This window comes from Elaeis guineensis, chromosome 12 (assembly GCF_000442705.2).
Source record: "Elaeis guineensis isolate ETL-2024a chromosome 12, EG11, whole genome shotgun sequence".
Lineage (NCBI taxonomy): Eukaryota > Viridiplantae > Streptophyta > Magnoliopsida > Arecales > Arecaceae > Elaeis > Elaeis guineensis.
This window is the reverse complement of record NC_026004.2, coordinates 84,706,086-84,732,005: the sequence shown is the minus strand read 5'-3', so window position 1 is coordinate 84,732,005 and position 25,920 is coordinate 84,706,086. Positions and strand designations below refer to the sequence as shown.

The window sequence follows — 25,920 nt, the reverse complement described above, 5'->3', positions numbered from 1 at the left end:
CGAGCTATACTTGATAAACGTTATTGTCCTAGTAATAATGTATCGTTTGATCGTGAACAAATTTAAGAACTACATGATAATTTTTTTTTATTGATTGAAAGTAGTTCCAAGGACTTCATTGTAATACAGGAGTTCAAAGAAGATATGCAATTTATGATGAAAATATCAAATAATTTTTATTAATAATTTATATATAATTTACAAGGAGCATAATTGTTAATAGATAAATGATTAGCTTTAGAACATATTTTTCAACATTAATAATATCGGCAATCATGTGTGTATCAAACTATGGATGATCTCGCATAACATCTATATTCAAGCACGTATGTGGTCCTTTATATACTGTAATCTCCCATCACTGTATCTTGATCCGATAGTATGCGGAGATGTCAGCTGTAATTATTGGACTATTTACATACGACACTCCATTTACTCCTATTTGACTCAATGACTTTGAAAGGATGGTGAGTGTGAATGGTGTACTATTTCACGGTGTGTTGGACCTGTTCTTTTAATTCGAATATCATTCTCTTCCTTAACTCTTCGTTCCCACTAAAGAATGGATGTTATGGCAATGCTCCATAGGATGCGGCCTCATCATTGTCAGATGCATCAACCAGCCCAAATTTAGGAACAAAGGGTATCTCATGTGGTAGGATATCCTCTTTCGCACTAGACTCTCCATTATCACTATCATCAGACTTTGCATCATCATCCTCATCTTCATCATCGATAGGATTAGAATCATAACTAACAGTGACTTTATTTTTTGAATATAGTTGCATCGGCCGTTATGGTTTTCAATCCTTCAACCTGATCATTGCATATATGCTTCTGATTAAGTGGTACATGATCATTAGATTCACGCTCCACATACTCTATGATAGTTATCACATAACTAGAACCGTCTCCTACATCATCAAATGTGGCGTTACTCCAATATTGATACATAACCTCTACCCTTATCATATACTGAGAACTATCAGTTAAGGATGCTGTTGGTTCACCAACCATACATACAGGATTGCCTTTATACTCATATCCAGCTTCATTGATCATTGGAGGTGCATCAAGTAGAGATCCCCCCCATGCCCAATTACGTAAGTAGAATAGATACAAGCTGAGACACACTCACATGCTGTTCATCATCATCTGAAACTCCTACCACTGCTGGCTTGATAAACTTTCAATCATCAGAAAAACCTCCTGTGATGGGATTCCCAAGATAGTATACATGATTTGATTATCTTCAATAGTACAGTCAAATATTGTCTAGCAGTATGAATCAAAAATCTACACATTAGGAAAACTTCTTATTGATTGAGGTTCCATCTAGTGACAGCATAGCAGACCACACAAGTTCTTGGTATATTGTGTTACAGTCTACCATGGCTATCCAGATCCTTCCACCATTATAATATACATCATTAGCATCACAATTGATCCTTCCATCCCAATGGAAGATAACAATGATAAGTCTTGGATCTATTTTTTAAAAAATATTATGAGAAATAACCGCATAAACATATAAGATTGCATGGTATTATTTGTAGATTCTTTATACAATATCATCATCTCACATTTTTTAAAATGAAAATCAAAATGATATACAGATGCCTAGAGATTTCAAAAATATGATGAGATTGATGAAGAAGAAACATCACTTGCTCATACATTATCGCCTGGCGGGTGAGTTAAAATACATTATATGCTCATACATAGTCTTGAACTATCACAACCTTTAAATTACTACTGAAAGAAAAAGACACCCACTCTATCTAGAATGATGGTGTGATTCGCATGTAAAAATTATGGATTATTCCAAGCATGGTTGATCACTTGCCCTCAACAAGGTCATTTACTGAGCCACTTATCATCTATCAACCTAGCATTGTTGAACACACACAAGAATTTGAAGATGCTTTAAGACATAAAGGCTTTTATTTTCAGCTCTCAGTGCTGACAGAAGTAATTATTTATATCAAGATCTAGTAAGCTTTCTCATCAAGTTATTAACTGCATATTAACTTTCAAAGTTTAGCAATATAGACAGAAAGAAGTACAGATGTTGAAGAAGTACAAGTAATGCATCCCAGAATGCCCTTCACCATATACAAGAAGTACAAATGTTAAGAGAGGGCTGCTATAAATGTTTGCCGATAAAATTTATCACAGACCTGAGTTCTGATTAAAATTGAACTAATTTAGGAATTTCAATGCAATGTTGACTGTGGATGCTGATATGGATCTCAATAATATTAAACTATGACTTTATTAGGTAATGAAGAGGATTGGGAGGTGCGCAAGATTAGATCTAATGGCTTGCTGTTCATTCAAAAGATCTCTTTTTCTCATGTTAAGTGAACCATCATGAATTCCTGCAAGGAAGAAGAATCAATTAAAGAGAATACTTCTAAAGTTTTAAGGTTTAGGGTTAGAGATGAATTGCTACCTAAACTAATACAATGATGGAGCTGTGTCGTGCTCAAGGAAGTACCTTCGGGGATTGTGCCATTCTTGGTGTTGTCAACGATGCAAGCCTATGACTGAGGGAGAGGAGCAGAGGGAGATGAGCCGAAGGAGCTCACGGATGGGTGTCGGCCAAAAGGGGGCATGAGAGAGAGAGAGAGGAGATGGAAGGGGCATGAGTGAGATGAGAGAGCCATGTGGAATCCTAGCATGAAGAAAGAGGAAAGGGGGAAGAAAGTTGCGGTGAGGGATCTGCATGGAACCCTAGCACAAAGAAAAGAGGAAGGGGGAAGAAGGTCGCGGTTAATATAGTCCGTTAATGAGTTGCCTTATGGTAGGGTGACTCGTATAGTTGCTCTATCATAGGATGACTTATTGAAGCATCATATCATAGGACGACTTTAATAGTCGTCCTAAGATAGGGCGACTCTAAGTGGCCACTCACCTATTCACAATGTAATAATTTTGCTGAGTCAATATAGAAAATCATCCTATGATAGGGTGACTTTTTGTTGAACAGTATTTTAGTAAATAGTTTGAAAAAGATATTATTTTAATAATTTATTTTAAAAAAATATTATTTTTATAAAAAAACCTAGCATTTGCATGTTTTAAATTATATTTGATTGACAAAGTTTTAATGATAATATATATAATTTTAAAATTACCAATATATTTTCAAAAAGTGCATCTCGGCTTCGTAATTTGTTAAAAAGTTTTGGCTCCAAACCTTTTTCATCTTAAGTTCAACAAGAATCTATTATTTCAACTCTTAAAAAATATATTTATACTAAACTTTTTCAAAGAACACCTCTTAAAAAATTGCTAATACAATATGATAACATACCTTAATTATTATTCTTTCCTCTTTTCTCTTTTATTTCATAGAAGCTAATTTACTCTCAAATATTATAGCTTATTTCTTCAATCATTTTGATTAATATTTTATTATGGATCCTTCTTAATTCAGTAGTATACTAATAAATTTTTTTAGGTATTCATATTTTCAATTTAAATGAAGAGATTATGGAAGATAAAGATTAGCATAGATGTAAATTTATTAGATAATAAAAATACTATAATTATATTGTCTGAAAATATATATATTGATAAAATATTTTGAATTTTATTTTTGATTTTAGCTAAAGTCTACCGCGAAGCATGGGTTATATACTAGTAGACATGAATTCTGACATCATTTCCATCCAACTCTCTGAATCTTAAAAATCGTATTATATTCCATAAGAAATAATAAAAACATGAAGGTAGTATGAAAGCTAGACACCTACCAATTTCAACAGGAGTTGATGAGATGCCACCTAAAAATGTATGTTTACATAATATAACTTATATTCTGTATGTTTTAACATAACTTCCACAACTAACATAAGCTCCAATAAATGTTATGAAATTTTTAATTCCATAAAGCTTAACCTAGTAATAAATAAACAAAAAATCTCCTAAACAAAGATCACACCACAGCCCATAGTCTAACACCTAGCATAAATCTCTCAATGTTTCAACTAATAGAATTTCAAAACAAATGGGGCTAAGGTTGCAGAAATTGTTTAGATGTAAATTCAATCAATCTTCCACACGCTACAAAATAGGAATTCTCATTTAAAATTTAAATTACCATGGCTTATCAAACAAGTTATCGAAACTAGACTCCAAAAAAGTAATCCTAGCAATTTGAAATCAAAATCTCATAAATACAATATGATCAAGATATCCTTAATTCCATGTAAATCAGCCTTCCTAAGCAGAGGATATAATTGAATCTGGAAAGCTTGTTAAATAGAAGACAAATTTTATCTCCAAGCAAGTTGACCAGAGGAAGAATGTCTTTCGACAAGGATGAAAAGATTGCTTTCACAGATCAGTTGCCTTTGGTGATTGATAGATAGGTAGGGGGGAGTCGGTTCTAGTAATCCAAAAGAGATGAGGGGAGTAGGTTCTGACCAGAAGGAGATAGATAGGTATAGAGAATGAGTTTACAGAGGGGTTTGGATGAGAGGGTGGGGGTTTCAGTGAGAGGGAGACAGAAAGGGGTTTGGATGAGAGTATGGGGGTTTCCAACAATAGAGGAGGGTTCCAACCTTTCAGCGATAGAGTGAGAGTGGGAGAGAGAGTGAGAGAGAAGTGGTGGGGGTCTAGGACTTTTGGCACTACAAAGAGCTCAGGAGTTTGGAAAGAGCTTGGAGGTTGGGGGAGGTTCAAGCTTTGAGTGGACTTAGGGCCTAGGAAAGGTCAGAGGTTAGGGTGAACTCGGGGGTTGGGAGATGTTGGAGGTTGGAGGAAATTTGAGGATTGATGGTTAGATCTGATATTGGGGACTGCTGGTGAGAGACAGAGTGCGGAGGGTTCTACTAGCAAGAGAGAGGAAGGAGGGTTCTGATGATAGAGAGAGAGAGAGGAGGGTTATGTTTGATGGGGAGAGAGATTGAGAGGGAGTGAGAGGACACATGAAGGATTTTAAATATTGGTGTGCATGGCCTCCAATCCCACCCGATTAATTCAAGACTTATTTTTCTTTTTATGATCTATGTCATCCAAATGGAGGCAATGGTCAATCTTTATCTTTCTTTAGCTACTTTAAGATGCATGCCAAAATAGAGGGTTGAAAATTTGATCGAAGTTGGAGTCAAATATGATCAACCTGAGCTGTATGCCAAAATAGAGGATTGAAAATTTGATCAGAGTTGGATCCAAATCTGTTCAACCTGAACCTAGTCCACCTCTCTATATATACGCGTGTGTGCATGTGTGTTTACATATATATATATATATATATATATATATATATATATATATATATATATATATATATATATATATATATATATATATATATATTTTTTTTTTTTAGTAAGAAAAATGAGAATTTTACCCATTCCATGCTTAATCTCATATACAGTATAAGTTTAAATAACCTAGATGGTAGTATCCCTGTACTATTATACTCATCTTGAATTAAATTAAGATGATCTTAGTAATGGGGTACAATTTCTCTAAATTATAAACTGATAACTATTAATTAGCTCTTAAATAAAAATTTAATTAAGTTTTTAAAATTTAACACGCGTGAATAATTCGTGACACCTGACCGCAGCACACCCCGCTGCCTCCGCGTTCAACTCTGCAGCCTTGAACCCTACCAAATAAAAAGGAAATCATTCTTTTGGGATCGGAAAAATATCGACCCCTACGTCCATCCACATAAGAAGAGCATCCAGCATCAGCCTTATGCCCCCACCTCCACGCCCTACCACCGCCATCACGACCTCCTTCCCTCCTCCTCCCCCACATCTCTTATTCTACTTCGCCGCCGCCGCCGCTGCCCTCTCCTTCCTCTTCTTCCTCAAACCCCCTCATCCCCTCCAACCACTTCTTTCCTTCCGCCGCCGCCGCCGCCGCCACCTCGAAACCTCGGCGATGCGCCCTCCTGCCGTCCCCATCGCCTTCTCGTCGCCGGATTCCCTCTCCGAGTGGCTCAAGCCCCGCCTCCCCTCCAACGCCTTCGCATCCTGGGGCGTCGCCCCGGGCACCAAGACCCTCCAAAACCTCTGGCTCGAGCTCTCCCACGGAGAGACCTCCCTTCTCCTCTCCGACGAGGAGGGCTCCTCTTCCCTTCCCCTCCGCGCTGTCCACGTCGCCACCGTCCGCGTCCGCAACCCCCGCGGCGCCCTCCTCATCGAATCCCACCAGCTCCTCTCCGACGGCACCATCAGGCCCCGCCGCCGCCCCTTGTCGGAGAAGATGCGCCCCGGCGAGTCCGTCGAGGACGCCGCCGCCCGGGCCGTCATGGAGGAGCTTGGGAAAGAGGCGGTGAAAATTTTGCCGGATTCTTATGAGATGAGGGTGGAGGAGAGGGTGTCGGCGTCGTACCCGGGCCTGCCGGCGCGGTATGTGCTGCACTCGGTGGATGCGGAGGTGGAGGGGCTGCCGCAGGAGGGCGAATTCTCCACGGAAGAGACGGGGGAAGCCGTCGAGGCTCGGGAGAATGCAGTCTTTGTTCGGAGGCATTTCTGGAAATGGGTGGATGATGATGGCAGCATTTAATGTGTGGTGAGGTTTTCTTTACATTTGCAGCTCTCTTTCTTTCTATAAAAAGACAAATATTTCTTGGACTTTGGCAGCTAGTTATTGAGGGCATCTCTCTTCCAAATTGTCTTACCTTTTTGTTATTTTTTTTTTCCCTCTTCTTGAAGGTTATGCTCTGGCTCTTTATACATACTTGGAAGATGTTTTTAATTGCCACATGTGGTTACTAATATTAGACATAATGGAGGATGCCAGATAAGTTGCTCAGATCATTTCCATGATACATTTATGTGAAATGAACAATGATGAAGTCTGATAAAACTACTTGAAGACCAGAAATTAAGAAAGCTATCCTTGAATCTAACTATATAGTGTGACTGAAGTTAGCTGTACTATAACTTTATGATAATTGGAGCAAGCAGATACTAGTGGAGTGAGGAGCTGGTGTTCCTAGAAATGATAAATGGTGTTGTTGAGTGAGCATTTGAGAGCATCCCTGATGAATCATATTGAAGTCATCTGAGTAAGGACCTCAAAATGGCTTATGTATCATTTGAGTAGGAATTATTATGCTGGAGCAATTGTTGTTTGGTCTTTTATTTATGTATTGCATTACCTTGCACTTTTGCAGTTAGAATAGGTTCTATGGAGCTTTAGATGTATCTATTGGTTCATTGAGGTTAGTTACTAACTTTTCCACTCTTTAATTTCGAAGATCATGTAGAGGGGGATGAATGTGCAAAGAATTATGTTTGTGAGAATCAGTCCAAGTGGACCAGTTTTGAATTAAAGTCAGCAAGTTGCCGACTTACATCGATTTTTTTTTTTAAAAAAAAAATTGGGATCAAAACAAAGGATCCTGATCAGGATCCTCTGCTTGAGCCTCCGCCAAACGGATAAGGCCACGATAAATGTGGTTGGTGTGGAATGACAGGAGGCTGGTATGGGGTGGTCACCCTGCCACTGGGGCCATACTCCAAACCATTCAATGGTTGAGATTCCTTGTAACCGTCAACCCTATCTCCTCCTTCAATCCCGCTATTTAATCCATTTTTTCCTCTCCAGATGATCCATCAACAAGTTCCAAACTCTTAACACCTCCTTCCACCTTCATTTCCTTCTCTTCGATGACCGTAGATCCTTCCTGCTGGCCGCCACCGACCAAAAGCCCTGTGTTTGGTATCTCTTGTCTCCTTGTTCCATGAGATGACACCATTCTTCCTATCGAAATCTGCCACCTCAGGTCAAGTCCATCATCTTTGCCACCCCTAGTAAGCACCCTCAGCATCTCATAGACCCTTTTGCTTAGAAGACTGCCACTAAGGTAGCCAGGGGTGCCACCCCTTTTCTTGCCTCTTTGCTCTGTTTTTCTGTGCAGTGCTGTTACATAGAGAGGCCATGGCCACCTTGCTATAAGCCACACTACATTAGCATCCTCTTGCTTATCTCACCTTCTCTAAGGGACTTCGATGAGTAGAACCGGACTCAAGCTGCCATGGACTGGAGATGCTATTCCATCTATTCCCTTTTTTTTCCTGGTTGACCACTTCAGTTGGCCTCCACTGCCATTGGCCACTGCTAGCCAGTTGCTGACCAACTACCTCACATGGCAAAGCTACTAGCACCACCATAACCCCCCTGCTTCCGTCTCCTCCTCCCTTTCTTCTTCTATTCTCTTTCTTTTTCTTTTTCCAATTTGCACAAATTTTCTCTCTCCTCTCTTGCCTTTCTAGATGGCTTGTGCACCAGATATGAATTTTCCCTAATTTACTCTCTTTCCCTTATTGGTCGATATAGACTAGGTAGATCTGACTCTAAATCTGACTAGATTTAGATCGAATATCTCTGTTATTTTTCTATTGGTCGACCTAGACCAAGTAGATCAGGCCCTTGATTAGTCCTAGACGAAGCCTAATCCCTTCTATTTAGATTAATTTCATTTTAATTGCAAAATTAATCTAAGCCAAGAATCTTAGTCTGATTAGGTGGAAACTAGGACCTAATAGCTGAGAGGCATGATTCGTACTGACCCCTTCATATTCAGTAATCATAAAAAAATTCCATCTTGCTGTGAAATGCTTGTGTTTGTATTAGATTGTAATTAATCATTAGATTTGAGGGGTGATTGAGTCTAGACTTGGTGGTGGAGACATAGAGTGATGGTCGAGACCCTTGGAAGTTAGACTAGACTTGGTGGTGTAGATGTAGACTGGACCTACCTTACGGCAAAGTCATCAATTCATGGATCTAGGATCACTACCAACATCTCAATAATACCCTAGGCTGGAGCCTAAGAAGGTCTCACAACTTAATGGGACATTTCAAGTTATATGACATTCTATAGAAGTCTAATAAGTTGCTTAAAATATTTTTGGTTCTGAATGATATTCTTGTTAGGTGAATTTTAAGAGATTGTAGAGCTAAGATTATAGTTTCCTCTACCTTGGGCAGTTTTGTGGTGCATGCCATTTATTTTAAAATTAGAATTCATATTGTTTAATTTTTGAACCAATGATCAAAAGAAAATATATTTGAATATTGGAATTTAAAAATTTTGAAAATTATGGGTGATTTATAAATATTATGCATGCTTGCATGAAAGGATTAATTTTAAAAATCATGGATCAAGCATAAAGGTTCTGCTTTTGACATGATTCTGAAAACAAGTATTTTTTACATAATCACAGAATTTGAAATATGATGATTATCCGTGTTTTAAGATGGCATGACATTGGAAATGGAATGATCATCAGGTGAAATAAGATGTGAAATTCTAGTTGATACTGCTATTGAAATGAGTCTGCATACTTTTCGAATGAGAAAATTGGCTTGATGAGAATATTATGAATGCTCTCTAGTCTGATTATGATTCGAGTTTAAGCAATGGGATTGATCATTGGCCATACATCAGAAACTAGTTTCTTCTCAATTTAGTCAATTGGAGACTCATCGCTAGTACATATGAATGAATTGTATATTTTATTTTGAGAACTAATCTCTTTATCTTGTTATGTGGTCAATCGTGATCATGTGATTCAAAGCTAGTTTTTTTTTGGACTTAGTTAGTCAAGGCTAATCACTGGTATATACTGATAAATAGTATGTTTTGTATTCAAAGGCTATTCTTTTTCAGACCTTTTTATGAGACTGATCATGGTTGTAGTCTCTACAAGCTAAGAATGAGTTTATGACTTATGGATATTGATTCAGATAAATCGTTGATCAAAAGCATAGCATATGTGAAAAAGAAAATTATGTTGATAATGTATATTTAAAGTATTTTATACCTGGAAATTGTCAAACTTTTTGTATTTAGAAAAATTGCATATTATGCTTGATCAAACTAGAGGTATTGGTAATTTACTGAATCTATAAATCTCACTGTCTTTTTTTTTTTACTTTCTTTTCAGATGCAGAGGAATAAATGGGATTGGGATTAGGTGAGTATAGAGGATTTAGGAATAGATGATTATCTATTGGACCATTTGAATAAATATTTTGATTTTGTATTTGTATGAACTTTTCTTATTATATGAGATTATAAAATTTCTTTTTGGTTAATTATTTTAGAATTTCAATTTCTATTTAATACCACTGCTTGAGTATTGGGATGATATATGAATATGACAAAGATTGGTCTTGCATGTCGGTGGGATTACATGCTACGGATGTGTAGCCATCAGCCATATGATTGGCTCGGGCTATCGGGTGGGGGCATGACAATATTTTTCCTAGCTTTTAATTTTTGTCCTTGTCCATTTATATATGTGGTGCCATTAAATACACTAACAACTTATTCTAACAGCTTGACAATGTAATTTCTTTTGGATATTTCACTGGATATAGACTAGGAACGTTAGTTGTACCATAATGGAAAAGAAAAGGATGTTATTCGTAAATACAATTCAGGATTTCTATAAAATCACTTTTAATTTTCCTATTTAATGTTTCTCACATTAAACATGGTATACATGATAAATGGTTCTATTACTATGGAGTTCAAACATACTTTATTTAAACTGTTAGTTCTCTGCTGTAGATCCAGCTCTCTCTCTCTCTCTCTTCTGCAGGCAAAGCATTGGGGGAAGAGGTCGTTAATCTAAAATACAATGTTACAGATTTTCACTACTATTAATCTTTAAACCCCACCTCCTCTTTCTAAAGAAAATAAAGAAAGGGGAAAGGTCAGTGCTTCTTCGCAACTGCTGCCAAGAGGGTTTAAATTTTGTATCATAAGTGAAATTCACACATTTAATTATTTAAATATTTATTATTTATTTATTTATATTTTAATAGTTTGATCTGGGTATATTCGGTAGGGAATCTTGTGTGCTGGCGATTATTGTAGTTTGAGGCATTGCTCAACACTTTTCAATTGTGGAAGAATAACATGCTCAAAACATTTTTGTTAGGACCAAATATGTATTTGAACTGTAACAATGTGATTTTAAATCTAAAGTTTCATGGTTGGTAGTTAAACTTTGAAGAAATTGAAGCTAGAGGCGGTTTAACTTGATCTTGTATCTAATAATTGCCCTATCTTATTCAGGTTTACCAAAAATACTAGTAACAATAACACATATGAGGAAATTAATAGAACCAGAGTTACCTTACCACTAGTACATATTATCAAAGCTAGTCAAATGGATAATTTGTCATTATAAATTCGGTATCACAGCTAGTCAAATGGATAACTCGTCACTACAAATTCCTTTAGGGGGCGTTTTTGTTGTGGAGGCATCTCATGAGCATGATCGAAAAACAATTGCATTGGCATATTGTGGAGGATAGAACTTTTAATATAGCATTGTTGCTAAGATGGATGTGCGCTAAAACTAGGAAGGATAGATTAAGAATGGATATATTAGAGTTGTATGAGTTACACAAATTAAGTATAAAGTGATGGAAAATCAATGGAGATCACATGTATGATAAAGACCTGTGGAGGCTTTTGTAAAGAGAGGTACTTTAATTTGTGTTGGATGTTATAAAAAAAAAGAAAAGACATAAATTAACATGGATGGAATTTGTGAATAAAAATATGGATAGACTTAAAATAACATCGGATGTGGCTGTAGACAGAAGTACTTGGCGCATAAGGATCCATATAGCTAACCCTAAATAATTGGAAAGATGCTATATGATTATGATTAGACTGAGTAGAAGCTGCAACTCTCGCCAGATTGAGCAAGGTAACTTTGACTGGAATAATCTTAGAGCAAAAGCAACCTTAGTGATGGTTGGGTTCAGGTTGGGCCAATACCGAAACTGTGGGATTCAGCTGGAAAATAGCAACTTGACTGGTTGCAAGGCAGATTGGGGTTGGGTTGAAGGCTCAGACAACCCGAGGCAATCTGGATGCTGCTTGATTAAACTTGATTTATTATAAAAGGATTTTCTACATGATTTATCCTATAACTTGATTCTTAACTTTATAGAATATAGACTCCAACCAGCTGAACTTAAATCCTTCTTGAACTTGCTTGACTTAGGCGAGCCAAACTTTGTCTGGTTTTAGAATTTTACAGTTGGGTTGCAAGTGCTCGTATGTTAAATGCCACATCAAGGCCAGCATTTGTTCTTTTCTAATGCTGACTAATACGTAGAATACTTAACCCAATAGTCTGGCGGCCTCTTCAGGCTTTCTGCTCAAGTGGTGGGTTTGGAGCATCACCCTTTAAGCATCCATAATCACAAAAGGGAAGGAGAAAAAATATCCCCTTAACAAGGAACTCCTACATTTGACTCAATCGCTTGTGTTGTCATTGATGAGAATGGAGAAGTGACTAGTTGAAATAATTTGGCTGATCCAATGACACCATTTTGACTAAAACATCTCTTGCTCAGCACCTCCAATAAATTTTACACCAAGTGAATGGAGGCCTCCTTAAAATCCAATTCGCAACAATACCTCTTGCCTGTTGCGTTTGTAGAAATTGATTTGTTTATAGGCCCAAAGAAAATTATCTAGATGAATTGCTCCATGATAAAGGTCGATTGAGCTTACTCCATTAGCTCTTACGGAAACTGTTAGCCAAAACATTGAATAAGCTGATGAATCTATAATGTTTGAAGGGCTATCAGAATGCTCCTTCAAAATAAGAGAGAGAAAAACATAGTTGAAATTATCTAAATCCTCGTTACCATCATACAAATCAGGAAGTAGTTTATATAGATCCTCTTTGACCAGATGCGGGACGTGTTATAAGGACAAAACATTAAAACCATCCAAATCTGGTGCTTTCCGTAATCCAAAGAGCACTACGTTAATTTCATCCTTTGAGAACACACCATCCCGGGATCAGGGATGATGGTTCATGACACTTATCATCACTACTAATATTGGTAGGTTGCTTACACTTTGTCCTATGAATAGTTTGCCAATAAGGAAGGCAAATTATGTGAAAGGTCTCTAAAATGTATGCAAGAATTAGACACCAGACAAGAACTGAAGGGGAAAGGAACAGTATCTCCTATTACTTCGGTTCAAATGTCTGAACCTAAGCATCGATTACTCATAATTTAAATAAAAGACCTAATAATTAAAATCAGACAGGATAGATATTTGGAATTATATTAGCCTTAGGGATGCCAAGGGGGCGGGTTTGAATTGAGTAGGCTAATACTCATACTCACCCTATATCCATGCCCACCTCATACTTACCTCGGCGCAGGTCGGGTTGGGGTGAGTAGATGAGAAAAATTATGGTAGGTCAGATTGGGTTGGATCTCTTCTCCTCTGGTATCCCCTATTCTTTTTGCATTTTCTATTGTTCCTATGTTGTTCATCTTCTTTTCTCTCAATCTTTTCTACCCTAAACTCTACCAAATCATCCGTGGAAGCCTTATCTCTGAACCCCCCTTCCTAATGTCCCAATGCTTGCTCCTCTCATCCTCTCCCATCTCCTTCTAATTCCTGCCCAAATTTGCCCTTTCTGTGCCCAGCACCAGTAGCGAGAGGCAAACATCGATCATTTCGTCCACCCTCCTAAATTACAATAAATTATCATTTTCTTCCGATCTATTTTCAAGTCTAAGGCTAAGGACTACCAACTCTTCTACTATGACACTCAACTTCCTTCTCTCAACCTCCACCCACAAACCCCAGCACCTCACCGCCTCGTCGTAGAACATCAAAATGAAGTAAGGAAGATTAGAAGGAATAGCCCATACTTGAGTGTCAATGTTAAAGATGGTGATCATGTCGGTGAGAGATGAGGGTTCAAAGAGACAAAGACCGCCACCAAGACAGTCAAATGAGTAATATTGCTAGAAATTGATAAGTAGATATTTGACAATAGAGGAGACATGCGTCTACTCGATAAATGATGGGATGCCAGCCAAAGGGAGGAGTATTGTCAGGCATTGAAACTAGAAAAAAGGAGGGATGGACGATTAAGGCTGCAAATAGATCGAATTGACCATGACCAACCTAACCTATTTAGACCGATCTAATCTGTTTTAAAGAACCTATGGGTTTAGATTGGGTTCTAAAAGGGGAACCATTCTATTTTCTGGATCAAGTTTGGATTTATTGAATTTGGACCTGATCCAACCCGACTCGACCTATTTGATTTTTGTGTCAATTTTGAATCCTCTACTCTATGACCCAATCTAACCAGAACCTAGTATATCATCAGAATCTGAACCCATTTGAGACTCTAAATTATGATTTAAGACTTGTCTGAGCAATATCTTTAACATAAAGATATATTTTAAATTATTTTTATATCTTTTTTATTTAAGTGCAATATTGTTTATTGTCTATTTTATATGGTTAATAATAGTTAACTATATCATCATAATTAAAAGTAGCTAGTTAATTTTGAACTGGAACCGACTTAGACCTGACTTGGATTCGATCAAGACCCAATTTTTTTGGGTTGGGGCCAAGTCTTCCTTTACCAAGGGTAATCCATCAAAACCTTTTCCAACTATCTTCCTACACTTAGTCAATACAACATCCAGTTATAGGCTTGAACCAACCTGACCCATAAGTTTCTATATAAAGAAATTTGGAAAGAAAATTTAGATATACAATAAATTTAGAACAAATGAGCTAATGCTCAAGAAAAGAAAAACTTATTGAAGCATAGTTGGAAGTTGATGATGATTGCTCTTTAAAGCTTGGATTTCTTTTCTTCAATTAATGAGAGACTCTTTGAGGCTTGTTGTGGATATTCTATAGGTAGCTCACTCAATTAAAATATTTGAATCCTTTTTATTGGCCTTTAAAAAGGATATTCAATGTTCTCACCAAGAAATGAAGTTTTTCACTTTCCAATTAAATCTTTAGCCTTAAATACCCTCAAAGTTGGTTGGAAAAAGTGTATTGGCCATTAGAGAAGCCAAACTAGCCATTAGGATTGAGATTTGTCCGTTGGAGATTATTAGAAAAATTAGCCATTAGACTATCAACCACAAAGGGTTGACTCTTCACAGTTGGGGGTTGACTCGCCATCTCTTGAGGTCGATTCAAGAAGCACATTGATTTTTGTTGTCCTGTGTTTTGCATCTGTGATCATTCTAGGATGGACCTGATTAAAATTGTGATCGACTCATGAAGTGCTGAGATCAACTTGGGAATATGCCACTTTTACTGCTTTCTGTTTCACCTTGAGACCACTCTAGGGTTGACTTGATTGGAATCTAGGTCAACTTGTCCCTGTAAGGGGTCAACTCTTCAAATGGTCATTTCTACGCATTCTCTATCTTCGATCTAAGACTGTTCTGGGTCAACTCGTATAGCATGCCAAACAACTCCAACATATCATGATCACTCGTGAATGCTAGGGTTGGCTCCTAAATGTTCCAAAAAATAATTGTCACCTATTTACACCTATGGTCATTTAGGGGTCGGCTTCTAATATCCTTGGGTCGATTCTTATAAGCTAAGATTTGTGTAATTTATCTTTAAAAGTCCTTTTGACTTAGCTTCTTTGAAAAGAATTGTTCTTGGATTTAATATATATTTATAAGCACCCGAGAGATCTTGCATCCATTCTTGAATTAATACACAATTAGTAATATTTACGCTCAAATATTTTATTATCATCAAAATCAAACCTTGGGTCAACAAAGAAAATGAGAGAGAGAGATATAGAAAAGAAAAAGGGGAGGGAAGGTGAGGATGGTGGATATTCAATGGTGTAGAACAGAGACGAAAGGATGTTGTAGCTATTGAGTAATAGTGAGATGATGATAGCCATAGCATTCCTATTAAGAGGAAGAGGAGGTGGAGGCACTCACACCTTGAGGAGAGGTTAGAGGCATTTGCACATGTATTGTGAGGCGATGGTGAGGGGAGATAGGGCACACCAAAAGGGATCAAGAGAATAGGGGATTCTTCCCTTCTCTTTATCTAATAGGAATAGGGCACCGTCTTAGTGACGAGCCATGACATGGGTTTGGCCTAGGCCATGGGTCCAAGTATTACAAATATGCATTAACAATTTTGTCAAGGAACAAAGAGAAGCATAGTGAGAGGTTAAACAAGCCACAACGCAAATATCTAGAGGAAGTAACATACAGTGTAAATCAACAAAACATCTTCGTTCTTAGTTTTCTTTAGTTATTTCTCTAATCTCAAGTTTGGCAGTATACTATTTAGTGGTTTTTTTGTTAAGAAATGTATGAGATGACCTCAAACTTAATCCATCTGTAGTAACAATTGATCTAAATTCTGGTTAATGCTGAGATCCTTCATCGATAGTTTGATAAATTTGCAGGAGCATGGCTGATATTTGAGTATAGTCCTACATGAAGTTCTTGTGAATGTGTTCCACCAAACTGTGATGATCGAAATCAAATTACACTACATATAGAGACTACTCATTTGAGAAATATAAATAATTCAAATATATAATTTCCAACATGAACTAATAAAGACACAAGATGTATATTTTTTGGCATTAAAGGATTTTGGTTTAGAATGATAAACACTTACAAAAAAAAAATCAAAATAGCAAAAACAAAACTTTGGAAAACCTTTATCGAGAATCAACTCATCCACTGCTAGTTATTTGACTCAAAAAATTTAATGAATAACTTGGATGAGTTATAAATAGTTAGAATAAATAATGTAAACTTGCCTCCATACCTATATAGGTCTCCTACACCTCCAAAAAATCAAATTCTCTACAAGAAATGAGCATTAAACCCTTCACCTTCTACGCTCACCTAGTCATCCCTGTTGTAGTTTTAAGATCAAGGAAAGCTAACTTGATAGGATAGGAAACTATAAAATTATTGATCCAAAGATTGTTTTGATGATGTCAAAATATTTAAATATAATTGGTACTAATACAAACTTGAGAGACTGGATAGTTTTTTGTAATGCTCAAAGGTTGTATATAAAATCAAGAAGAAATCCACTTCAAAATATTTAAAGATGAAGTTTTCCAAAGATTTTGACAAATAATGAAAGAGAAGAGTCAACCCCTAGGTAAGAGCTGACCCCTAAGAATGAGTATTCAATCTTCTAAAAATTTAGGAGTTGACTCCAAGGCACTAAGAGTCTTTCCCAGTATGCCTGGAGAAGATTGATACTTTCTACAAGTTGACCCAATAGAGAATGAGTAGACCCAAGAACAGTCTCAAGATGCAGAAAGAGAGTTGTGAAATTGAGATATTTTATGAGTCAACTTAGGACACAATGAGTCAATCCTAGTAAGGCAAGAACCAACCTTAGCAAGACATAAGCTGAACCCAGAATGGTCTCAAGATGAAGATAGAAAGTGGTGAAAATGGTTTGTTCCTAAGTCGAACCCAACATTTATAAGTTGATCTTAGCTTGGAACGAGTCGACCCCTATTTTAGCTGAGTCAACCCTTGAATGACTATAGTTAAAAAATAAAAAGCTATCTTGAGTCACAATACTTCATGAGTTGACCCCTGATGTAGCCGAGTTGACCCCTAATTGAGACGAGTCGATCTTTGGATGAGATGAGTTGACCCCTTTGCATCTGATAGTCTAATGGTTAGTTTCTCAATAAACAGAAAAAATTTTTAATGACTAGTTTAAGATCTCCAATGATCACATTGCTTTTTTTAGCGATTTTTGGATATATTTAAATAAAAAATTAATTAAAAAATTTAAAAAATAAAAAAAGTGAATAGAAAAATCAAAAAGGAAGGTGCACTTAAGAGGCATTCAAGTCCAACCTTCTAGCATGCGTTTCAATCAAAAAGAGAGGAAAACAAGCATTGAATAAGCTGAGCTACCCACTAAGAGATTAATCAATCCTCCCTTCAATCCTCTTTCAAGAAATTAGGAAGGAATTGAAGCAATGAAAAAGCTTCTTCAACGGCTTCCACGAGCTTCAAAGAGTTCTTTTTTAAGCTTAAATTTGGTATATTCATTCTATTATTTGTTGTGTAAAAAGTTTTTTGGGAATAAAAATTGGGGGATTAAGGCTTGTCCAAGCTTGTAATTGGGTGTATGTAATTTACTAAGTCTTAAAGACTTAGTTGGGAAGGTTTTGGATGGTTAGTTGAGCAAAATCAATTGAATTTGATTGTGAGTCTGAAAATTAATCGGACCATAATCAAAGAGTAATTGTAGTTAGAATTTTCAAGTGAAAGGTCTTGGAAATTGGATATAGGTACTGGATTTAGTACCAAGCAATTATAAATCTTTGTATATTTGTGTGTGTGGTTATTCATCTATATTTTCTACTATTGTGTGTATATTTCTCCAAGCACATTATAAGTACATTGTTATTTGAAAGTAGAGAACATATTTGCTTCAAATTTTTAAAGAACTCAATTCAACACCTTCCTCCTAAGTTACCATCTTTGGGCAACAAGTAGTATTAGAGTAAGGTACTCAGCCTATTTGATTTAATAATTAAGAGTTAAAGATCATAACAACCCTGATTGGATCTTCTTCTACTAAAAGCTAATCAACCAATAGATCCCCACTATTTAATGATACTAAGTATACTTATTAGAAAGTATGAATGAAGATATTTATTTAAGTACTTGATTATGATATGTGAATTATCATAATTAATGAACTTCATATACCCATAATTCTTATTGATGATGTTCTCTCTCCTTATTGAAAAAGGATTGAGATGGGCTTAATAAAAGAAGAGCCCAGCTAAATGCTAATACTATGAATATTTTGTATATACTTTTTTAATACTAATAAATTCAATAGAATATCTACTTATATTTTTACTAAAAAAATATGGGATAGACTAGAGATTATCTGTAAGGGTATGAATCAAGTTAAAAAATCTAAAACCAATATTCTTGTATGCAAATATGAATTATTTAAAATAAAATAATATAAATTTATAATTAAAATATTTACTAGATTTATTGATCTTATTAATGATTTAAAAAATCTTAGCAAATCCTATACTAAAAGTAAACTTGTGCAAAAAATACTTAGATTTTTACCAAGGAGTTAGGAAGCCAAGGTGATAGTCATCTAAGAAGTAAAAGATTTAAATAAGTTGGCCTTGGAGGAGCACATTAGCTCACCATGACTCATGAGTTGAGCATACATCAAAATATGAAAGATGAATTAAAAAAAAAAAATCATAGCCCTTAAATTAGTGGCCAAAGATGATAACGAGAGTGATGAATTAGATGAATCTAACAATGAAGATGAAATAGCCATGATAATAAGAAAATTCAGAAAATTTATAAGAAGAAAAGATATGGATTTAAGAAGAAGGGCTTGATCAAAGAGGAAGTAAGGAGAAAGACAAAGAGCAGCCAGTTTTATATTATGAATGCAAAAAATCAGGATATTTCAAAGCTAATTCTCCTCTACACAATAAAATCCCCAAAAAGTATAAAAAAAAGGTCATGGTCACAACTTGAAGTGATAGTAATAATTTAAGCTCTAAGCAAGAAGTAGAAGAGGAAGAAGTGGCATCATGGCATATGAAGATAAGGTATATCTTAAAGATTCTCCAAAATTTATTTTTGATGAATTATAAGATGCACTTTGTAAGCTAACCAATAAATTTAAAAATTAGGGCAAAAAATAAAGAACTTAAAAGAGAAAATTAGGTTCTTGCTAAAAAAATAAAACATTCCAAAATGAGAAGAATGTTTTGATTAAAGAAAAAATTAAACTAAAATAGAAAGTTGGTAAACTAAAATTTATAGTTAATAAGTTTACTTCAAACTTTGAAAAACTATAAATTATTTTAGAAAGTCAACTAGTTGTTTACGATAAAGCTAGATTAGGATATAATTCTTTGAGAAAACAAAAATTTTTGAAAAATATGTTTGTAAAACCAAATTTGAAATTTTTTTCAGTAATTTATTTTAAATTTAATAATGTAAGATACAAAGCTTTTGATTACAATTCAAAGAAAATTGACAAAATTATTGTAAAGCAAATTTGGGTTCTAAAAGAAACCAAGCCCACTAATTTCAAAGGATCTAATAAAAGCTTGGATATCTAAATTGAGAATATTCTCATCTTATAAGTATGTTTGGTATCCCATGCTATGAAGAGAAGATAGTACTTGGATAGTGGATATCAGGGCATATGATCAGGGATGAATTATAATTCATCATCCTAGAGACTAAAGATGAAGGGTTTATAACTTTTGGAGATAATAGAAAATAAAAAAAATCATTGGTCTCAATAATATTCAAATCACCTTTTTCGTTGGTATGGAAAATCTTTTGTTTGTAAATAATTTCAAGCACAATTTACTAAGTATTAGTCAATTATATAATAAAAGATTTAAAATCTCATTTGAATCATTCCATTGCATCGTAACTAGCTCCATTGGTAATAGTATCAGATTCATAGGGTATAGATATAAGAATGTATACTTGGTGGATCTTGATGATCTATCTAAGGATAACCTACAATGTTTGGTTGCTATAAATGCCAAAATTAGTGAAACTAATTGAATTTGGCATCATAGATTAAGTCATGTAAGTATGAATTTAATTGTAAAGTTAGTTAGAAAATATTTAGTTAATAGTTTATCAAAAATCAATTTTTAGAAAAATAAAGTTTGTAATGTATGTTGATTAGAAAAATAAATCAGATCTTCTTTCAAATCTAAGAATATTATTTTAACTACTAAGCCATTAGAATTATTGTATATAGATTTATTTGGCGAATTAGGACTATAAGTTTAGGTGACAAGAAATATGATTTTATAATTATTAATTATTTTTTCTATTTACTTAGATTTTATTTCTTGTATATGAAAATGAAGCTTTTCATATATTTTTAGAATTACTTAAGAAAATCATAAATAAAAATGGTTTAAATAATTTGAAAATTAAAAATGATCGTAGAATCAAATTTATAAATCAAGATGTTAACATCTTTTATTTTGAAAATAGAATTAATCATAATTTTTCTGTCCCTAGGATATCTCAATGAAATGGGGTAGTAGAAATAAAGAATACGACTTTAGAGGAGATAATATAGAGCATGTTTTGTGAACCTTCCAAAGTATTTTAGAAGGAAAAAAACTACCTCATCTAAGTTTTGGAAAGAAAGAAAATCAAACATTATATAATTTTAAATTTTTTGGTTATCATTATTTTATTCTAAATAATGGTAAGGATAAGTTAGATAAATATAATGCAAAATTTGATGAAAGCATTCTTCTAATATATTCTTCTACTAGTACTGCACACAAAGTTCTTAATAAAAGAATATTAGTGGTATAAGAATCAATTTATATTATTCTTGATGAATCTAACAATCTTCAAGAAAGAGAAATAGATTTAGTTGATAATACAAGTTCCCTTGATAAGGAGATGAAGAAAATAAAATTATGAAATACTCCTCGAGAACAAGAAGAAAAGGAATAAGAGCATGAAGATGAAGATGAAGAACTTTAAGAGCCATCAAATATCCCTCAACAAGATACACATGATTTACCAAAAGAATAGAGATACGCTTATAATTACCTTAAGGAATTGACTATTGATGATCAATCTCAAGGAATTAGGACTAGAGTATCTGTTGCCCAGATATAGAGCCCAAGAGGGGGGGGGGGGTGAATTAGATCTTTTTAAAATTTTTAAGATTAGTGCACTAAAAATAATGTGCTAAAGTATTGAGTGGAGTGAGTTAATTTGCAATGAAAATAAAATCAAATACAAATGATAGGTAAGCGAGTATAAAGTACAAAGAACAAAAAAAGAGATGCAAGCACAACAAACACAAAAAATTTATAGTGATTCGGTGCCAACCTTATACCTATATCCACTCCCCAAATCTCTACTTAAGAATTCAATCCACTAAAAGGATTTCAAGAATACAACACATTGGACAACCCCGACCCTTACTATCCAAATAAGAATACTTATTTTTCGGATACAAGCCAACCCTTAATACTCCGATTTCAGCTTCGAATCAACCAATTCGAGTTTTGGAACCCTCCAAAACTCAAAACCTAAAGTACAATATGAGAAAAATAAGGTATAAAAAATTTAGCACAATATCTCCTTAAATGAACATAATAAATGCAATAAAAATATAATACTTAAGGGAAAGAAGCTTTTGCTGAACACCCTCAATGAATTGTACACTTGATTATAGCTGGAGAGTGGTTGGTGAGTTGATTGAATGCTTCTTTTCCTCTCTTTTAGGAATTTTTGAATTTTTCTCGGATGTGAGCTTTGAATACTTGCAAACTTATGATTTTTTACTTCAAGAGAGTATTTATAATCATCATTTATACTTGAAAATATCTTAGTATCAGTTTAGAACCATTGGAGAGTATTTAATGTGCATTAAATGCATCAAAAATGGACTGAAAGCTAGCCATTACGAAGCTCGCCCAGAATGGGTGTCCCATATGGGTTGTCTCACTGTGACTGAAAAGTCTCATGAGATACCTCATTTGATCAGTCTGAAAATCAGACTTTCTATTTTGATCTCAAGATCTCAGAGGTCATCCCAGGTGGATCATCCCACTGTGTGTCACAAGCCAAAATAGTGTGTACCGGCTACTCAATGAAAGGGGATGACCCAGATGGGTCATCCCATTTTGTGCCAACCTAATTTTTCATGCATTTAAGATTCAAAACTTATCAGAACACTTCCAAATGCTCTCAAATAGATTCAAATCAATTTGACACTCTCAAAAGGCTTCGAAAACTTCTTCAACTTGTAGAAACTGCAACTTTAGCACACTTGATGAAGCTTTTCAAATTCAATCTTTTGGACTACTTGAAACATTACAAAAATATTTTTCGAAGATAAGAAACTCATTAGTGTCTCCTCAAATGCTTGCAATCATCAAAATCAATTCTTAGAGCAACAATTTCTCCCTTTTTGATGATAACAAAATATTTGAGTATTCATAAAAATAAATCCTTAAAGCTCAAAAAATTTGGGTTTGTGAAGCATTTATAGGAATATGTCAAAGATTAAGCATAGAAAAATATGAGATATATATTTTCAGTAATTTTAATATTTTAATTCATTTTGCTGAAACTCATTTGAGAAGGTATCATAGTTTTTTTGAAGATTATTTTTAATCAGCCAAAATCCTTCTCTTTCTTGTATGAAATAGATAAAAATAATTATTTTGACTATTTGAAAAAGATCTTCCTTTTTCTTATATAAAGAGTGTTCAATTTGTAAAATTTTTTTTATTGAAGCAAAGATGGTTCATAAAAAAATTTTGTTCTTCTCTTTCTTATTTTTAATATCAGAGTAATAAATATGAAAGGAATGTTTCTTTCTCTTATTCTCATTTTGATATCAAAGTAAGGATGAAACCATTTGAATCAAGAATTAAAAGAAAAAAAATTGAAGCATTTTGTAAAATCAAAAATGGATGAATCGAGGTATTTTGGCATCCATACAAAAATAAAATTATCAAAGCACTCAAAAAAAATAGATGTATCAGAGTCATTTTTTAAAAAGTATCAAAATGAAGATAAAAACAGATGTATCAAAGTAAAAAAATAGACGTATTAGTGTAAAATACTGTATCAGAGCAAAAAAAAATTTAAAAAAGTATTTAAATTTAAAAAGTTCAAATAGATAATACACTATTTTGATACTATTCTTCCCCTTTTTGACATCATCAAAAAAAAAAAAAAGACTCAAGGGAGTAAGATTTTTCATGGTTATATGTCAGGTATCAGAGTAATAGTGCATTTATTCAAGTGTAACAGTCATTCATTCATTCATTCATCTAAGAAAAAAGAAGTGAGCCATGATAATAACCTCATTCATTAATTACAATAAAAAAAAAAGATTACAAGAGTCATAATATATGTCCATGAGCATAAAGCTCTCATACATAAAATAAAATACAACAACTAAGTAACCTAAAAAGTCGAGTACAAAGTGATCAAATCAGTGAGAATGGGCATCGAGCTCCAGATAGGTAAAAGATGATCAGCCTCATCCTCGATCGAAAGGTCTGGTCTAAGATGAAGATGACGAAGGACAAAAAGCAATTGGCTGGACAAAGGCTGGCTCACTAGATGCGGAGAGCCTAGACTGAAGTTGAGTCCTAATGGCATCAAGCTGGGACAAGATCCCCCTCACTGTAAGTCAGAGCCCATCTAGATCAGTAGATACGAAGTCTTTGGAGTCCCTGATGTCTGTCCGAATTAGCTCAAGTGAAGAACGAAGCTAGCTGTGGAGTCTCTTTATCTCGAGCTAAATCATTCAATTGAGGTGAAGAGGTGGTCGATGTGCTCGCTCTTGCCAATAGAGAATCTAAAATCAGTCTGATCTTTCTCTCAATATCAAAAATTCTACCACTAAACCTGAGCAAGGAGCTCTCTACACCCTCCAGTCTAGAGCTTAGGTCAGACAAAAGCTGCATCAATGATGATATGTGTGGCACAACTAAAAAATCTGAGGAAGAGTTAGAAAAAGAACTTGACAGAGGCTAACGATACTGCTGTTGTTGCTGCTGCACCTGCTGGAGAATCTGCTCCTAATACTGCTGAAATTGGTGGAGTTGCTGAAGAACCTGATTCTGAAATTGCTACTGCTAAACAGATAGAATGCTTGCCACTCTCTCAGCCAATAGTCCCATGTTATCCTCCTCCAAACTAAAAGATGGTACGGTATGGCTCAATGATGGGGGTACATTGACTGAGGGTCCTGCCTCAGGCTCCGACATAGGGTGATCAACTGGACTCTGCCTGAGCACAGGTGGTGAAGAGGGACCCTCCCCCTCAGCATGCTTCTCCTCCTTATCCTCTTCCTCCTCGACTGCAACTCCTCATTTCTTGGTCCAATGACCATCCACTCTGATAAATCTCATACGTCGAAGGGAGTGATCATTGTAGGTATTAGTATTCGATAATCTGCAAATAACCTCTCCCTCAAAGCTCACTCCAGACTCTCTAAATATCACAATAAGAGCCATACCAGGGCAAGAGAGTCTTGGATTTGTTCAAGACCTCCCTCATGGCATCGATCATCAAAAATGATAGATTTAGAAGAGTTTCAGAGACTACATGGTACATCAAACAGATGTCTCGATCAGTCATCAAATTATATTTTCCTTCGTTCCTCAGCTTCTAAGGACCTCACTGACTTCTTTCTCTGTGGCAACCACATCTTGGGGGCCATTGTCCCAAAAAGAGTAGGAGAACCGGTCAAGAGAATAGAGAAGGATGAAGGATGGATGGAAATGAGGAGAAGAGGGTTTAGGGGTGATTGTCATGGATTTTGCAAGTTAGGGCTTGAGATTTGATGGAGAGCAAGAGGGTATGCCGAGAGAGAGAGTTTGCTCTAGGATTTGAGATGGAGATCCAAGATTTTGGATAGATTTGAGGTCGGTGGAGAGCTAGGAGAGGAGCCTTAGGTTTGGGACGAGAGGAAGTGGAAGAGTTATGGAGTTTGAGTCATTCCAAATGAGTTTTAAAAGAGAGAAAATGGGTCGGCTCAAAAAAAAGAATCACATACCCGTTTAATTGGGACGTCCATCCAGGGTAAGTATCAGGTGATGGGTAAAAGATTTAAAAATAGAAAAAAATTCTAGAAAAAAAATTTGAAATGGGTCATATCGACTTGAGATGATTATGAGGGATCCCGATGAATTTTGGTATGATTTTTTATGAAATATTTCAATGAAAAAAAATTTGAGATTGTATTTGAATAGCATTGATGATTTTTGAATTGTCTTGAAAAAATCTCAAAAAAAGATAGATGCCTCCCAAAATTAATATAATGAAGTCAAGAGATTTTAGATAGATTTTGAGAGTGAAAATATGATTGGAGTTCAAGCAGAAGGATCAAAGATATCCAATTTTCTTCTAATTTCATAAAATTTATTTTTATTTAGTGCTTTGGTGAAAATATCAGCTAATTATTTTTCAATATTTATGTATTCAAGTGTTATATCATTATTTTGAACATATTCTCTAATGAAATGATGTCTAATTTCAATGTGCTTTGACCTAGAGTGTTGGATTGGATTT

At 35.1% G+C, this 25,920-nt stretch overlaps 1 protein-coding gene across 1 annotated transcript; it reads left to right on the top strand.

The window, feature by feature from the left end:
- The first annotated feature begins 5,654 nt into the window (after positions 1-5,654).
- LOC105034134 (uncharacterized) lies at positions 5,655-10,077 on the top strand. Its single transcript, XM_010909183.4, has 2 exons — positions 5,655-6,540; positions 9,927-10,077. Exon 1 carries the CDS (start codon positions 5,719-5,721, stop codon positions 6,532-6,534), a length of 816 nt encoding a protein of 271 aa, XP_010907485.1. The 5' UTR covers positions 5,655-5,718; the 3' UTR covers positions 6,535-6,540; positions 9,927-10,077.
- The last annotated feature ends 15,843 nt before the right edge of the window (positions 10,078-25,920 follow it).

Excerpts from the sequence above, each read along its gene's own strand:
- LOC105034134 (XM_010909183.4), top strand. The coding sequence starts at position 5,719 with ATGCCCCCACCTCCACGCCCTACCACCGCCATCACGACCTCCTTCCCT.